This window comes from Anolis sagrei, chromosome 3 (assembly GCF_037176765.1).
Source record: "Anolis sagrei isolate rAnoSag1 chromosome 3, rAnoSag1.mat, whole genome shotgun sequence".
NCBI lineage: Eukaryota > Metazoa > Chordata > Lepidosauria > Squamata > Dactyloidae > Anolis > Anolis sagrei.
The window spans coordinates 235,471,192-235,489,065 of NC_090023.1; the positions used below are offsets into that span (position 1 = coordinate 235,471,192).

General features: G+C 40.2%; 1 protein-coding gene across 2 annotated transcripts in view; it reads left to right on the top strand.

Annotated features, from left to right (window-relative positions):
* Nucleotides 1-17,874, top strand: part of COL4A3 (collagen type IV alpha 3 chain) — a 99,571-nt gene that overhangs the window by 35,421 nt on the left and 46,276 nt on the right. For both annotated transcript variants that reach the window (XR_010909514.1, XM_067465966.1), the window contains exons 3-12: nucleotides 8,212-8,301; nucleotides 8,782-8,826; nucleotides 11,495-11,539; nucleotides 11,717-11,779; nucleotides 12,885-12,938; nucleotides 13,997-14,023; nucleotides 14,320-14,397; nucleotides 14,728-14,790; nucleotides 16,803-16,838; nucleotides 16,963-17,004. Coding sequence is in view for 1 of the 2 variants with exons in the window: in XM_067465966.1 (XP_067322067.1) it covers nucleotides 8,212-8,301; nucleotides 8,782-8,826; nucleotides 11,495-11,539; nucleotides 11,717-11,779; nucleotides 12,885-12,938; nucleotides 13,997-14,023; nucleotides 14,320-14,397; nucleotides 14,728-14,790; nucleotides 16,803-16,838; nucleotides 16,963-17,004 (543 nt within the window). In the remaining variant the exon portion in view is untranslated. The remainder of the gene's footprint in view (nucleotides 1-8,211; nucleotides 8,302-8,781; nucleotides 8,827-11,494; nucleotides 11,540-11,716; nucleotides 11,780-12,884; nucleotides 12,939-13,996; nucleotides 14,024-14,319; nucleotides 14,398-14,727; nucleotides 14,791-16,802; nucleotides 16,839-16,962; nucleotides 17,005-17,874) is intronic.

Here is a 17,874-nt window from a genome sequence, read left to right on the forward strand (position 1 = left end):
GCATGTCAAAAAAGTGTGTCACCAACATGCAGTGTTTGAAAAGTTTTATGTTAAGAGGCTGTGGAACTCCCTCCCTGCTGAAATTAGACAGGCGCCTTCCCTCATGGCCTTCCGCAAGGGCCTGAAAACCTGGCTCTTCGAAAAAGCCTTCAATTAAGTGCTATGTTTTGGAATGACCACCGGAATGGACTATGACTACGAGACTGATTATGACCCAAACAAGACGAAGCGGATTTTTAGTTTAATTAGCTGAGTGTTAGTAAGATGTGTGTTATGGTCCTGATTTACTGTAACTGTTGTCTGTATGTTCTATGTTCTGTACACCGCCACGAGTCGCCTTCGGGCTGAGAGTGGCGGTCAACAAGTGCAAATAATAAATAAATAAATAAATAAATTAAGGGATGAGACATGCCAGTCCTACTCCACCCACTACAATGGGTGGGTGTTTGGCTCATGGTAGGCCTTTGTAAGCCGCATCGAGTCCTTCGGGAGATGCTAGCGGGGTACAAATAAAGATAATAATAATAATAATAATAATAATAATAATAATAATAATAGACAATACATGCAAGAGGAAAGCTGCTAAAATGATGGTAGATTTATTTATCGTGTCATCAGCAACCATTGTATTACAATTCTAACAGAGCAAAACAAACACAGAGATTAAAAAGAAAAAGAAAAAAAAAGAAAGAAAAAACCACACGGATTTTGTAAATTTGGTATTTGGTTAAATGTCCTTTGACCAGTATCTGGCCACTTGGAGTGCCTCTGGGGTTGCCGCAAGAAGGTCCTCCATCGTGCATGTGGCAGGGCTCAGGGTGCATTGCAGCAGGTGGTCAGTGGTTTGTTCTTCTCCGCACTCGCATGCCGAGGATTCCACCCTGTAGCCCCATTTCTTAAGATTGGCTCTGCATCTCATGGTGCCGGAGCGCAATCTGTTCAGCGCCTTCCAAGTCGCCCAGTCTTCTGAGTGCCCAGGGGGGAGTCTCTCATCTGGTATCACCCATGAATTGAGGTGCTGGGTTTGGGCCTGCCACTTTTGGACTCTTGCTTGCTGGGGTGTTCCAGCGGGTGTCTCTGTAGATCTAAGAAAACTATGTCTTGATTTAAGTCGTTGACGTGCTGGCTGATACCCAAACAGGGGATGAGCTGGAGATGTCTCTGCCTTGGTCCTTTCACTATTGGCTGCTACTTCCCGGCGGATGTCAGGTGGTGCAATACTGGCTAAGCAGTGTAATTTCTCCAGTGGTGTGGGGCGCAGGCACCCCGTGATAATGCGGCATGTCTCATTAAGAGCCACATCCACTGTTTTAGTGTGATGAGATGTGTTCCACACTGGGCATGCATACTCAGCAGCAGAGTAGCATAGCGCAAGGGCAGATGTCTTCACTGTGTCTGGTTGTGATCCCCAGGTTGTGCCAGTCAGCTTTCGTATGATGTTGTTTCTAGCGCCCACTTTTTGTTTGATGTTCAGGCAGTGCTTCTTGTAGGTCAGAGCACGGTCCAAAGTGACTCCCAGGTATTTGGGTGCGCTGCAATGCTCCAGTGGGATTCCTTCCCAGGTAATCCTCAGAGCTCGGGATGCTTGTCTGTTCTTAAGGTGAAAGGCGCATGTCTGTGTTTTAGATGGATTAGGGATCAGATGGTTTTCCCTGTAATAGGCAGTAAGAGCACCTAGAGCTTCGGAGAGCTTCTGTTCTACCATCTCAAAGCTCCCTGCTTGAGCAGTAATGGCACGATCATCAGCATAGATGAAACTCTCTGTCCCTTCTGGCAGTGGCTGGTCATTTGTGTAGATGTTGAACATGGATGGAGCAAGCACGCTCCCCTGAGGCAGGCCGTTCTTCTGTTTCCGCCATCTGCTTCTCTGGCCCTGGAACTCAACAAAAAAGCTCCTGTTTTGTAGCAGGTTTCCTATGAGGCGGGTGAGGTGGTAGTCCTTTGTGATATTATACATTTTTCTCAGGAGGAGGCGGTGGTTCACAGTATCATAGGCTGCTGACAAGTCTATGAAGACAGCTCCTGTGATCTGCTGCCTTTCAAAGCCATCTTCTATGTGCTGGGTCAGGTTCAGCACTTGTGATGTGCAGCTTTTGCCTTTTCTGAAGCCAGCTTGCTGTGGGATCAGACAGGGGTCTATATTTTCCATAATTCTATGCAAAATAAGTCTCTCCAGAACTTTGTAGAGGTGGCACAACAGGGAGATTGGTCTATAGCTTTTTGGGTCATTACGGTCTTTGCCTGGCTTCAAGATGGCGATGACTCTTGCTTTCCTCCAGATTTTGGGGATCTGACAGGATGCAGTGCAGTTGTTCATCAGCTCCAGCAGCCAGCGCCTTGCTTTTGGACCAAAGTTCTTGATTTGTTCCATCCGTAGATCATCCAAGCCAGCTGCTTTGCCATTCTTACATTTGTTGAGAGCCATGTCCAATTTAGTAGATGTAAAGGGTTCATGGAGATTGTTGTTCTCAATCTCTGGTTGTCTGGCTATTGGTTTCTTTCCTACTTTGGTGGCAAGGTTGGGTTTCCCATTCTTCAAGAGTTGGTGTGCTATCTGATCTGCCTTTATGTTGGCATGGGTATTAGTTTGTGAGGGATCGTTGCTCAGCCGTCTCAGCAGCCTCCAGGCCTTCTGGCTGCTCCTGCCCATGTCGACCTCTGTGATCAACTTGATCCACTGTTCTTTCTTGGCTTCAGAGATGGAGGACACAATGCTCTGCGCTGCCTGAAGAGTCTGGTCACTGAATGGGTCTTCGTTGTGGAGCCTGTAATAGTTTTCCAACAAGGCAGCTGTTTCAGGAGTAATGCCCTGGAGGTAGTGGGTTCTGCAGCCTCTCGGTATGGAGGCCCGTGAGCAGGTTTTCACTATTTCAATAAAATGTTCGTATTCCTCAGGGATTGGCGCGACCGATGTGATCATGCCGTCTAACATGTCTGAGAATTTAGTCCAATCTGCCTTTCTGAAGTTGTATCTTCGTTTAAATCGAACTTCCTGAGGCCTTATTGTTGGGAACAGTTGGCATATTATTGGTCGGTGCTGTGTGTTTGGGATTGGTGGTCCCTCTGATTTGGTGCATTGCTGTACGATGCTGTCGCTCACAAATAAGAGGTCTGGGTTATAACCTCGGTGCCATCTCCCGCTGTTGTAGGATGGTGGGAGCTTGCTATCATGGATGAGTGATAGTTTGTGCAGTTCAGACCAGGACAGGACAGCCTCTCCATTTCTGTCCTCTTGGGCATAGCCCCATACATGGCTATGGCTGTTGAAGTCACCAATTACTACCGCCCTTTGGTGCCTGTCAAAGTTCTCGGGGGAGGAGAAGCAGAAATCTTCATTTGGGGGCTTGTACACAGAGGTGATGGTGATGTTATTAAGCTCTACTGTTATAACCTCGATATTGTTTTCTTCAGTGTTGTGGGCACTGCTGACTTGGAGGCCTGGTTTGACAAAGACAGCACTTCCATACTGCGCATGTGGTCTTTCCGCTACTAGGATCATTCCTGGAACTTTGGGTCGTTTCTGTCGTTCATCCCTGTGTGTTTCTTGGACACACAGCACGTCACATTTCTTATCTCGGCACAGTTCATAGAGCAGTTGTTCTTTGGCAGCTGACATGCCTTCGATGTTGATTGCGATTATTGTCATGGTTGGTCCTGAAAAGGACCGTTGGTTGTTTTGCTTCCTTGTTTGCATGCTTCAAGTCGTCTCTGGTTGCTTCTGGGTTGAGAGAATCGGCCGTCTACGAAGACGTTGCCAAGGGGATGCCCGGATGTCTTGCAATCCTGCGAGGAGGCTTCTCTCATGTCCCCCATGATGGTAGATAAAAATGAAAATTTGAACATTGTCCTGTGCACATAGAGTCTATGATGCCCAAATGCTATAATTCAGACACACAGGCTACCAATGGACTCACAGTGACGCGTAACACACTGACGCCCTCAGTGACATAGTCAGTTAAACCCTTGTGCCAGCAGGACTGCTGACCAAACGGTCAGTGGTTCAAATCCAGGGAGCGGGGTGAGCTCTGGTTGTCAGCTCCAGCTCCCCATGCAGGGACATGAGAGAAGCATCCCACAGGATGGTAAAACATCCGGGCATCCCCTGGGCAATTCTCTCACACCAGAAGCAACTTGCAGTTTCTCAAGTCACTCCTGACACAAAAATTAAAATAAAATAAAAGCATATACACTGGTGTCAAAGTGCTCACATTCTATTGCTTCTAGTGGCTTCCCTCACATTGAACAGGTTTTGGGCTATCTACACTGCCATATAATACAGTTTTAAATAGCTGCCAAATGATATATATGAACTATAAAAATCTTATTTACTGATTTATGAGAAGCAGGCAAAAAAATCCCAACAAATCCAAAACATTAAAACCAGGAACCATAAATATTACTAAAACAACAACTATTTTGTCTCCTGTAGTCTTGTGATGTATTAAGAAGATATAAAACTTATTCCCATAGAGGAAAAAAAACTAAGAAAAGCAGGCCTAGAACAAGACAAACTTGTCCCCTCTCAACTATGTCATTTATTTTGGCATTTACTGGGAGATCTCAGACAAGGTGGTAGACTGTGGAATAAAGATAAGAAAGAACAGTACAAACAGAAACTTAGGCTGATGGTCTTGTGATAATGGCACAAAATTATGAAGAAAATTAAAAGTTTCTTCCCACTTTTAAAATAATTCTCTGATGAAGCCTAACACACACAAATATAAGAGATATCTAGCCACAGAGGCTGGGGAAAATGAATTTATTTAGAGTTGCATAAAGATAATAACTGAGTAATTTTAAAAAAATCTGTAAATGGCATTTGAAACTGGAGACAGAAGACGAACTTGTAAAAAAGTACACGATGAGCCGGGCCCAAAATTTGGGGCATAATGTTCAAACGGATTTATAGGTAAAATGGTTGTGTGGTAATTTTCCGTGGTATATTGAAACAACATTTTTATTGGCCAGACAGAATCCTAAAATAACATAAAGCAGCCCTCTTTCTATTTAATGCAACACAGCTAAGAACTGCACATTTAGAGTCACTTGGGGTAAACTGTAGAGGTGATACAGGTGTTTCATATGGATCTGGACCTTGTTAACAGTTTGTTTATTGTAACTTACATTGTACTATGGGTTGTATGCTGTATGTGCTTGTCAAATGTTTTTGATACGGTCAATGGGCTAATCAATAAAACGTACTACTATTACTACTGCTTGAGACCAATGTCAAAATAAGGAGAGCTCCATGAAAGAAAGTGACAAATTGTCGCTCTAAAATCTATATGTTATTGCAAAAAATGTATAGGTAGATTTTTTAATATTACTATCATTTTTCTTGCTAGACATTATGGATAATGCATTGGACTGTAAATATGGATTCGTTTTAAAATAAATGATAACAGCAGCAAAAATATTTGTCTACTCAAGTCTGCATCCACATCTGGAGAATGGGTTGTCAAACTGTTGTGAGCTGTAAACCAACTGAATTTTTTGCAAGATTGCAAACTATGTATTATCAAAGGCTTTCGTGGCCAAAATCACTGGGTTGTTGTAGGTTTTTTGGGCTGTATGGCCATGTTCTAGAAGCATTCTCTCCTGATGTTTTGCCTTGCATAGATACAGGCAAAGCATCAGGAGAGAATGCTTCTAGGACAGGTCCATGCAGCCTGAAAAACCTACAACAACCCATTGCAAACTATGTATGAACTTTTTGGAACAATAAGAGATCTAATAGTGCAGTAATCCTGACTATGGTTTCTAGTAATTCCAGTAGGATTGTTTAGTTGTATCTGTAACAGTGGAAAAATGCTTTTTTTCCCTTCCTTTTCATTCCCCCCTTTTCATTATAGTTTGGATTGGAGTGCTTAGAGCCCTTTTGTGTTTTAGTTAGTGTTCAGTTTTTTTGTATTATGTTTTACTTTTACTTTAGTTTCAGTTGTAGTTATAGTAGTAACTATAGTAAACAGTGTGCAAATTCCTATGTACACTGCACATATCTTATTTGTCATGGAAAAATATGAAAGAACAATACAATATTTAAAATGAAAAATAACTTTAACCAACATAAACTTACTAGTATTTCAATTGGAAATGGGGGCCTGCTTTTGGCTGATGAGATAGTTGTATTAATTAGGATTGTTGTTGTTGTGTGCCTTCACATTTTTTTTTCAGATTTAGGGCAATCCTAAGTCTCAAGTTTAGGGCGGGATAAATGACCTTGGAAGGTCGCATTTGGCCTGTGGGCTTAGTTTGGAGACCCCTGCAATAGGTCTTAGTATCTACAAAGGTTTGGTTCCAAGACCCCACAGAGTTATCCGCTGAATTTCCTTATTTATAAAATGACAAGACTGATAGCAGTATCAAGCCTTTAGCTGCCAGTGTACATCCTTCGAAATCCTCCACTTCTGCCTTTGAGGTAGTGGCTGGGGCACTCCTGCTCATTTATTTGAGCAACATGAAGCTGGAGAGATTCAAAGCTAGCAAAAAATGTATGGATTTGGGAAATTGCAGGAAGCATGGATTTATGTCAAACACTAAGCTTGGATTCCCATAATTTCACAAATCCTCAGTCTCTTCATCTTCACATCTCTTGCCAGCCTTGGGTTTCTTTCCATCCTTGCAAACAATTCATTACTTATTTACTTAGGCAATCCCTCATTGTCTTGAGTGTGATGGCCTTCCAAGTTCAGTGTCTTGGCAGTGGGTACATAGGTGATTGTGGAACCCTGTTCTTGACCCACATGTTCTTCCACAGTGAAGGCATCGGTTTCCAGGCAGGGTTGGCTTAAGGCGCCTTCCTCTTGGTATATTTCGCCCCTTTGCCCTCAATTCATGCCTCTTCAAATTCTACAGCACTGCTGGTCACAGCTGACCGCCAGCTGGAGCGCTCAAGGGCCAGGGCTTCCCTGTTCTCAGTATCTATGCCAGAGTTTTTAAGGTTGAGTTTGAGACCATCTTTAAATCTCCTTTCCTGTCCCCCAACATTCTGTCTTCCATTCTAAAGTTGGAAGTATAGTAACTGCTTTGGGTGATAGAGCATTTGGACAATGTGCCCAGTCCAGAAGAGCTGATGGCATAGGAGCATCACTTCAATATTGGTGGTCTTTGCTTCTTCCAGAATGCTGACTTAGTCTGTGCGCATTCAGAAGACCTGTCTTCCCAAGAGATTTGCAGGATTTTTCAGAAGCAGAGCGGATGGAATCGTTCCAGGAGTTGGGTGTGACATCTGTAGATAGTCCATGTTTCGCAGGCATATAACAGGGTTGGGAGGGCAATCGCTTTATAAAAAAAACCCTATGGATTTTCAAGTTTGCAAAAAAAACTCTGCTTTATTTGGGAAAATGCTGCACTCGCAGAACTCAGGTGGTGTTGTATTTCAGTGTCAATGTTAACTTTTGTTGAGAGGTGGCTGCCAAGGTAGCGGAAATTTTCTAATGTTACACCATTATTCTGTATTTCTGGCATTGGAGAGGGATTGGCTGATGACTGCTGAAAGAGCACTTTTGTTTTTTTACGTTCAATGAGAGACAAGCTTCTCGTATGCTTCTGTGAAGGTGTTTAGAGTGGCTTGTAGGTCTTCTTCTGAATGCGCACAGACTACATTATCATCATATTGGAGTTCTATAACAGATGTTGTTGTGACCTTGGTCTTGGCTTTCAGTCTGCTGAAGTTAAATAGCTTGCCATCTGTCCTATGGATGATTTTCACTCTGGTGGAAAGCTTCCCATCAACAAGATGAAGTATTGTAGTGATGTCACTGGAAAATAAGGTTGGGGCAATCATATAGCCCTGTTTGACACCTGATTCCAACTTAAATGGGTCATTTTGGGAGCCACTGCTGTCCAATACTGTTGCCATCATGTCATCGTGGGGGAGCCACAGGATATTCACAAATTTGTCAGGGCACCCGATTTTTTGGAGGATGGTCCAGAGAACACTGAGATTCAATGTGTCAAATGCCTTTGCAAGGTCAATGAATGCCATGTACAGAAGTTGATTTTGTTCCCTGCATTTTTCTTGGAGCTGTCGTGCAGTGAAGATCATGTCCACTGTTCATTAGGGGAATTGTCCCTGTTCTTTAAAAAGTCAAGTTTTATAAGTATACAACAATGAACAATAAACACTTGTAGGCCTTTTAAAATTTACAGTGGCTTTTCAGAAGATGCAACATGGACATATCTAGAGGCTTATGCCATTTTTTTTTACAGGGTGAAAAAGGCTTTCCTGGTTATCCTGGCCAATCAGGTCAGATGGGATTTCCTGGTCCAGAAGGTCCTCCTGGGTTGCAAGGACCCAAGGTATGATGAGACTAAATGAATCTTTTACAGTTAAAAGGGAGGTTATGATAAATAACTCTGGAATATGTAAGATCACATCTCATCAAATTCAAGGATGATCAGAAAATGAGACAAAGGCACTGATCCTAATGAAAGACTGATTGGTAGCCAATAGATTCAGCAGATGTCTTATAACAAAAGATAGGTCCCATCTACAATGCCATCTAATCCAATTTATTAATGCAGATTAACTGCATTGAACTGTATTATATGACAATGTAGACTCAGATAATCGATTTCAAAGCAGTTAATCTACATTCTGAAAGATCTAGCCATAGTAATAGATGATGGAGATGGCTCTTTTTTGCTTGATATCATAGCTCTTTTAATGACTAGAAGACAAAGGAAATTGCACAGAAATTTGCAATAATTTACTTTGTTGGATCTTCTATAAAAATGAAACTTTAATGTGATTAATTTTATTTTCCCTTTGCTTCCTAGGGATTTCCAGGGCCAGTAGGCATTCCTGGGCCTAAAGGTTCAAGGGTTGGTATTTTGTGTACTGATATTCTCCTTTTACATTGAAAACTATAAAGGTTAACGTAAATGTGAGGGTGTAACTCTTGATGGGGCGAACTATAATTAAATATTGCAAACGTCATCACAGTTTAAATTCCAATGTAAGTTTACTAACAATGAAACAAATGATATACCAGAATGTAGCTCAACATTTTTTTAAAGTGAATGCAACTACCAGAGGCTGCCAGTCTTCAGCAAGTGGTTAGCATATAAATCTAAATTATTTGTTTTTACTCGATAGAGCAGGCAATGATGCTTGGCAAAGTAGAAGGCAGTAGCAAAAAGAGAAAGGTTGCATTACTGATGAATGGACTCAAATCAAGAAAGCTATGGCCCTGAGTTTGCAAGACTTGAGCTGGACTATTGATAATAGTGTGATTTTAAGGTTTCTCCTTCATAGGATCACCATAAATTGAAGTTGACTCGATGGCAGTTAGCAAAAACCATAAATGTTTTCCTGGGGAAGGGGTATTGTAAACATAGTTGGTTAAATTTGTGCATGTGGTTATTACGGATAATAAACATTCATATACTGCAATAATTACAGTTTCTGTAATGAAATTCTTTCAACTTGAGCTAATGAAGTCAATAACTACTTAATCATGGGAATGTACATGATTAGTGGAGGGTGCTTTCCAAGGAATAATCAGCTTACTCAAAGAAAATGAATACAGTTATTTCAGAAAGAAAAAGCTTGCTTATTTAAGGCAACAGCATGTTCCTTTACGCTGATTTACTTACATTATTAATAAACTAATGCAAAGTTGTAGTTCTTAATATCATTTAAAGGAAGTAAACTAACAAAGCATAATAACCACCTGGTAGTGGGATGTTTGTAGATCTTTTTGCTTGCTTGCTTGTTTGTATGTGTGTCCTTGTTTTCTTTTTGTCTTTCTGTTTTGTTATTTTAATAGTTGCTTAGTTGTAATATTGTACTAGTAGATAATATGTTGTTGTGTAGCTGTTAGTTTCATGTATCTAAAAATCTGTTTGTGTATTTTATTTTGTTTTTTCTTGACCGAAAGTACTTGAAAAAGAAAAGCAAAGTTTGTAGTTTTTTTCAACATATGAAATGAAATGAAACTTTATGTATAGCCCGCCCTATCTCCCCAAAGGGACTCAGGGTGGCTTATAACAAAATATACACAATGGCAAACATTCAATGTCAACAGTATGACCAAATCATAAACATCTCAACAGAATTATAAAATGACTGAAATAAAACAAGACATAATACAACCCACATAGGTCCTTAAAATCTCATTTAAAAGGCTAATTAAAAAGCTCTAAAATTTGATTAAAGTTGTTGGAGGGGAGATCGTGAACAGCAGAGTAATGGATAGATGTTAGCAGCTAGTGGAGGATGCATATAGATGTACTTAATCCTCCTCCTGTACATAAGCTAAATTGCATAGATGTGTTTTTAAAAGCTTTTTAAAGGAGAGGAGAGAGGAGGCCATTTTTAATTCTTTAGGGACAGAGTTCCCAAGATGGAGAGACATCACAGAGAAGACTCTCACACTCTATTTCCATGCTTGAGACGGAGTGGGACTGAGAGGAGGGCCTCTTCAGCAGACCACAATGCTTGTGTTGGTTTGTATACAGAGATGAAGTCTTTCAATGGTCTGGGCCTGAACTGTTTAGGGCTTTGTAGGTAATGACCAGCACTTTTTATTTAGCCCAGAAGCAGATCCGCAGCCAGTGGAGCTGCCGTTAACATAGGAGTTGTTCGCTCCCTGTACAGTGCTCCAGTTAGAAATCTGGTTGCCGATCTCTGAACTAGTTGCAGCTTCTGAACTGTCTTCAAAGCCCCATGTAGGGAACATTGCAGTAGTTCAAATGGGATATGACCAAGGCATGGACTACCGTGGCCAAGTCTGGAGTCTCAAAGTATGGGTGTAGCTGGCTCACAAATGTTTATTGTTTGAAGGAGCTCCTGGGATTCCAGGATCAATGATGAGTCCAGGATCACCCCTAGACTGCGAACCTGTGTCTTCAGGAGTGCAACCCAGGGGTAACCCCATATCCTGGTCCGCTTTTTGACATACCAATGCATTACCGGCAGTTTATATTTTAGCTATCTCCTTAATGTTACTTTTTTATTTTTAAATTAAGAAAATTATCATAAAATTCATCATGGATAACTATCTGGGATGCCTTACACCTTTTCAGTGATGAAAAAGGTGAATTCCAAATAATCCTTATATTGTGAATTTACCCTCTTTCTTCCTGGAAAGTGGAAAGATCTAGAGAGACAACACTGTGTTCTGTTTCTAACCTCCTGTGTTTTCTGTAATTTTTTTCTATCCTTTTTAGTACCATAACAAATCTAGTCAGACAGAATGTCTACACAATGACATTTGATCAGTAGTACTTAGGAGCAATCTAACTAGAAGTATCCTTGAAGTGTTATCTGTTACGCATGTTTTTGGTAGGAATGTTTCTAAATATTTCCTTCTTTATCTAAAATTGTTCTACTTTATCATCTAAAATAATGTTCACTGGCATAAAGGCCCTCATACTAGCCTTAGCAAAAAAAAATATGCTTTTGGACCTGTGTTCATTTTTATTGAAAATTCTTGCGTTTAATCAAAATCCTCTGCTGTCTTCTCCTTTTGTTCTTTCATACCACCAGGGTTTACCAGGAGTCCCTGGTTATTCAGGGCCCCCAGGCCTACCAGTAAGTATAATACATTCCACTCTGATTTTTGCATTCATCACCTTACAATTGCTAGCTCTTTAACTCTCAAAGATTTTACCAGTTCAGCTATAATTGCATTCAGTTTTGATAAATTATCTGTGAATAATGCTGAAACTGCAATAATATTTACCTTGACAATTGTGTAATTACTTTTAGGGTAATCCAGGAAATGCTGGCCCTCCAGGACGTTTAGGTATACCAGGGTGCAATGGGACAAAGGTAAGCATAAAATAACCAATAGCCTGTCCATCAGGTGCACAGTTAGTGCAGTATCATCCTGCGGCATTCTCAGACTTGGCTCCTTCTAATGTTTTGGATTTAATCTCCTAGAATTCCTGACAGTTGGCCATGCTGACTGAAGCTTCTGTAGTTTTGGGGGTTGCTGCTCTAGAATATGTATGGATGTAGCCACACTACCTAATTATAGTTGTTTGATACCACTTAAATGTTATGTTTCTATCCTATGGAATCATATAGTGTGGAGTTTTCAGAAACATTTGGAGTGTACTGTCATAGATTTCTATTAGCTCAACAAACTACAAATCCCAAGATTCTGTTGTATGGAGAAATGCCAGTTTAGGTGATCTCAAATGGCTAACTGTGCAGTGGGGATAAACCATAAAACTTGTGGGGAAACTGGTATGAGTGAATCAAATGGAATGTAATTTGTAGTGTTCCACTGTGCTTACTTCCCTCTATATCAGACATGGGCAAACTTCGGCCCTCCAGATGTTTTGGAATTCAGCTCCCACAATCCCTAACAGCCAGTAGGCCCATCCCTGCTCTATATGGACTTAATAACTTGTTTTCACTGTGCATTTGTTTCTGAGTGTCCTCATGATGTTATATAACTTCCAGTTGCTATTGCATGGTAAATCCAGATTAGCTACATGTAATGAAAAGTTGGATGATGTTCTAGAATTTGGCCAAAACTCTGGAGCAACCCTATGATTTTGGCATGATTTGGAACAGTCCAATGTCTACATCTCCCTTTCCCTGTGCTCATCAGTGACACTGTCAGCCAGCCACAAATTATTCCCTCCTTCCTTCTTGCTGATGATGCAGGCACCTCTGCTGATGTCAGCTTGTCACATCCACAATAGCCAGCAATGCTTACAATGGCAGTCATCTGGCAGCACCAACAGTAATAAAGCTCTGTAAGGTGGTGGACCAGCTGAATTCTGACCAGCAAAGGATTTGGGATGAGGAGTGAGGCCACATCCAGGACCAGTCTAGAGCATTTCTGTCCAAGACTGGCTTCAAATTAAGCATCCCATATAGATGAGTCTTTGTCAGCTTCTCTTTCAATCTTTTTGTTTTCCAGGGTGAGCAAGGATTTCCAGGGTTTCCAGGGCAAGAGGGTTTACCAGGATTACCAGTAAGTTTTTGTTCATAATAATAGTTTCAGATGCTCACAACATTTTATTAACATTAATCAAGGACAACTATATCGACTAGAAAGAAGTATCAGGAACTTGGTTTTGTATTGTCAAAAATATCAGATAGCATGCAAGCAACTATGGAGAGTTGCATTAATGGACAAACACAGCAAGAGCATAACCCAAGACAGGGTAAGATTAGAGTATTCCATAATAATGTGATTTTAATTTCCTATTATACCCTTGATATTTATCAGGTGATAACTTGGAAAGATGATATTAACATGTAACATATTGGTCAAATAGTTTCTTTTGTCTTTGTTAACTTTGAATGTGCTCCAGTGGTCCATAGGGGTCTATGTATTGTGAGGATTACATCTGATAGCTCTATCCTATTTACAATGCACTTAAAAATAATAATAATAATCTATGTTGTTTTTCTGGGCCTTAAAAATACTGTTGAGTTTTGGCAGGTCCCCTTATGGAAGTATCTACTCCAACATGTTTATGAGCTATGGCACGAACTTCTTTCCTCCTAGAAAACTCTCCTTTAGATTTTTAAAACTTTTTTTGAAAACTGTTGAGGCATGTGCCATGGTTTTCTGATAAGTTGTGGATAGACCCACTTGATTCAAGCAAATTTCCAGTGTAGAATTTTGACTTGAAACTTTATATTGAAAACCCTAAAATCAATCTGTCAAATTTAAAAATGTTTATACAATGTCCTAATGAATTATTATTAACACAGATAGACAAACAGAAAGTTATTATTATAGATTCAAATGACAGCAAGAGCCAATGGTTTATAACATATGCTTTGAAAGTCTCAAAAGATTATTGTTTTGATTCTCTGAGATTGCAGTACAATGAGCTTAGATCCTGTTAACTCAGTAGCACTTGCTTCTTAGTATATATGGATAGAATTGCATTGCAAGCCATCTTTGCACATACAGGTCCTCTGTGATTTTGAGCACTTACTAGGACACAGAAGCCCTATTTTATTATGTTGCTAAATGTCTGTATTCTATATATTTATCATTTTCATTTTTATACCTAGGGTCCTAAAGGTACCAAAGGATTAAAAGTAAGTCAGCTGTCCTGTAAAATGGCTAGATAACACTATAGCTTTAAAATGCTATCTTGCTCATTTCTGTGATGCAAATGTTTCAGGATGTTATTCTGATGTACGTAGTTTTAGGATCCTATAGCTATCTTTCCAAAATCCCAAAATACTCCAAAACCTACAATTTCATGGGTGGTTTAGAGAGCAACTTCTAGTGACTTTTAGACCTGTGATATTGGTCCAATGTTCCATTTGTTGAATACTGATCATAATGTACAAACTAATCCTTTTTCTCTGTGTCTCCTTTAATTCCTAAGGGGTACTCTGCAACTGCATATGACCGGGGTTATAGTTCCCAAGGTGAACCTGGAATGCCAGGGGGACCTGGATTCCCAGTAAGTTTGACAACAAGTCAGTTGGAAGAAGAATTCCTTTATATACAGTTTCAATATATATGATAGTGTGAACATTTTACACATCTCATTTTGCTGCCTGAAATGGAGCAGCAAACATCTGAAGAGCTCCATTTATGCAGCTTATATGCTCTCTTTTGTTGCTTTTCAGTTTTCAAAAAAGCTACCACTGCAGTTTGTTATTTGGTTGTGATTTTGAAACTTCTTTACCAACAAAAAGTATGGCAATATTAATGCAAGAGTAGAAAACTAATTACTAGACTAATTATTTTGTCTGCCTTCCTTCCTTCCTTTTTCTTTACTTTTGTTAAGGGAGAATCAGGACCTCAAGGGGTACCAGGACTGCTTGGTCCAGAAGGCCCTCCAGGATTTCCAGTAAGTAAAAGAGAACTGCTATCTTATTTGGAGAATGCCATTGTTCAAAGGAATTATTTATAGCCTTACATGACTTTGCATCAGGAAACATCTGAAGAAGTAGACTGGAATAAATCCATTCATCTTTCATAAATGCACTCTTTTCAAAATGTCTGAAGAAGATAGGATAGATGGATAGATAGATAGATAGATAGAGAGAGAGAGAGAGAGAGAGAGAGAGAGAGAGAGAGATAGGTGGGTGGGTGGGTGGGTGGGTGGTGCACATAGATAGAATCATAGAACTGGAAGGAACAGCAAGGCCCATCTAGTATAACCGTCTGCTATTAAGGAATACAAAGCTAAAACCCATCCAAGAGCTAGCCATCCAGTCTCTACTTAAAAACCTGCAAAGAAGAAGATAGAGGCAGTCTATCTCTCCATCAAAACAGCAGCATGAAGTTCGTCCTAAAGTGTATATGAGATATCATTTCTTGCTTTATCTCTGGACAGCAGAAAATATGTTGGCTTCAACTTCAGCATGGCATTTCTTTCAAACGTTTAAAGAAAAACTGTTTACACTAGCAAAATTGGGGTGCAAAGCAGTTCTTGTACAGTTGTCCTTTTCCCCCAAGTTTTCTTCCATTACCAATCCTTCCTCTTTAATAACAACTCAACTGTTACGAGGCACACAACCAGCAAAAGGATGTATCAGCATGATGTTTGGGACCACAGAGGCTGGTGTGACCCATCCTACTTCAACATGATCCTTTCCAGCCAGAGAACTGGGGGGAGGGGGGCAGGGTTGTTTTGTATTCCTTTGAAACCACATCTCTTGCAGTTTAGTAAAACTGGAATGGGATAGTATAACAAGCAATGAAACTTTAACCAGCATTGCTCAACCCTCAGACAGGTATTAGTGATAGAAGCTAGGCTTGTGTATGGATTCGTTATGGATGTTTCCTTCAGCTTGTCTGGTTGGTTCAGTTGGTTTGGAAGCCCGTAAAGGCGTTGGCTCTGCCACCATTACTTATCAGCCACATCAGGACAGTGGCTGTTGAAAACCATCCACTTTCCATTACACATGGAGAGCAGGGAGGGAGCAGCCACTAGAAGGAAAAGTGTGAGGTGGGGAAAGGCAGCACTCCAGCACCTACAGACTAAGAGAGAAGAGAGGGCTTTTAAAAAGAAGCCCAGGGTAGGATACCTCCAGGTTGATCCTTCTTCCTTTCCTGGGAAATCGGAAGCCTTCTTAAAATGCCTTGGAAAACTGCCTGCTGCAGGAAGAGAGCCTGTGTTCCTGCAGCTGCTGTCCCCTTTGATGCTTTTAATCCAGGTTTAATGAAGGATATAAGGACAAACATGATGTCTAAAATGATGGGAAGGAAAGACTGTGGGAAGTCCCCCCCCCCCCCCCCAATTGCCACCAATGGGTCCAGATAGAAAACAAATCTTTTGTCTTCCCGGATCGAAAACAGATTTCAGTCCTTCTGAATTTGGGAGGCTCCCGAAAAATGGATTGGGACCCCCATCGAAATCCAGGACACTAAAAGAAATCACAGTTTACCCGGATTGCACAAGCCTAATTGAAGCCACTCCCTATGTACTATATAGCTCAGTGTACTCAGGATGCCCATTGTTAAAAAAAATCTCAGGCTATGGTACGTATATGCAGTACCTTCCCTGTATTTGTGGAGGACAGGTTTCAAGATCCCACAATGATGCCTAAAACTATGGATAATAGCAAAGTCCAAAAACACTTTCATGGGTATCAGGAATGTTTTTGGAACAATAAACTATGAAAATCAATATAAAGCAGGGGGTGTACTGTTTTCTTATCAGTAACATTTTTTTTTCAGAAATACATTTTTATTCAAGTTGAAAATATATCTGATTGTTCTTGCATTTTTAAATTGGTAGAAAATGCCATGCTGGGTATTGCAATGTATTCAGAATACAGCAGTTATAATTCATGTTTGGTATATTTCAATCAGAATATGTAATATATATTTTAATAATCTATTCTTGCTTTGTAGGGCTCGCCAGGAATCCCAGGAGTCCCAGGTCCCAAGGTATTTTGTAGGTTTTGATAGGAATAACGATGCTGAATAGTCTTTGGCACCCCCACACCCACTATTTCCACCACTAATTTATTAAGAGTTTACATATTTTTTTAAAAATTGTTTTGGTTTATAGGGTCTCATGGGTGTTAAAGTCATTGGCGCGAAAGGAATGAAGGTAAAAAACCTTATATTCTGAAATTGTTTTTGTTAATTTGGTTTTTTTATTGTTTTCCTAATAATATGTTACTAACCTCCAGTTGTTCCACTGAAACAGAGTTAATCCTCCAACTTTCCAGTTTCTGAGCTACTTTCAAAATGTCTCAGTTTTCTCTCCTGTCCTCACTTTTCCTCTTTACTTCAGTTGCTGCATATGGAATTCACAGTAAAAAAAGTAGTTTCCACTCAATAAACACAGCAGGAGGGGAGGAAAGGAGGGTGTAAATTCTTGTTGACTTAGGCTTTCCTAAACTCAGCACATGAATTCCAGAGTTTCTCTGATTAAAATAGCAGTGTTTGTTATTTTTCAATAATAAAAGTTGCCTTCTTGTCGCCTGGCCGCATCCTTTTGATGATGGTTTGATGTTGTTTGGCCATGCATGCTCCAGTTTTCATCTGTAAATTGTTGGAGGGTATGTTCCAGTATACTGGATTTCACATACTTCCTGCATTATTTATGCTTCTTATGAGGGGATGTTAAGTCTGAAACATATTTAAAGAGCATGATACTTATAAAAATCTATATTTCTTTGCTGGTTTGGCTACTTGTGGTTTTCCAATTGGAGAATTATCCTTTGTGTCCTGGTTGATAGTTTGCATTAATTTGTATTTCAGTTCACTTGAAGCCACTGCAACAAACTCCTTACTTTTACAGCCCCAGTTTTGTTTCTTCTTCACCTCTTATAAATGAGTTAGCTGCCCAAGAACCCACAGCTAATGTTTCTCCTATAAGTTCCTTTGATACCAAGCAAAAGGCTGCATGGTATATTTGTAAAGAGTTGCATCTATTTGCTATGGAGTAACATGATGGAGCTCAATTCCAAAGATT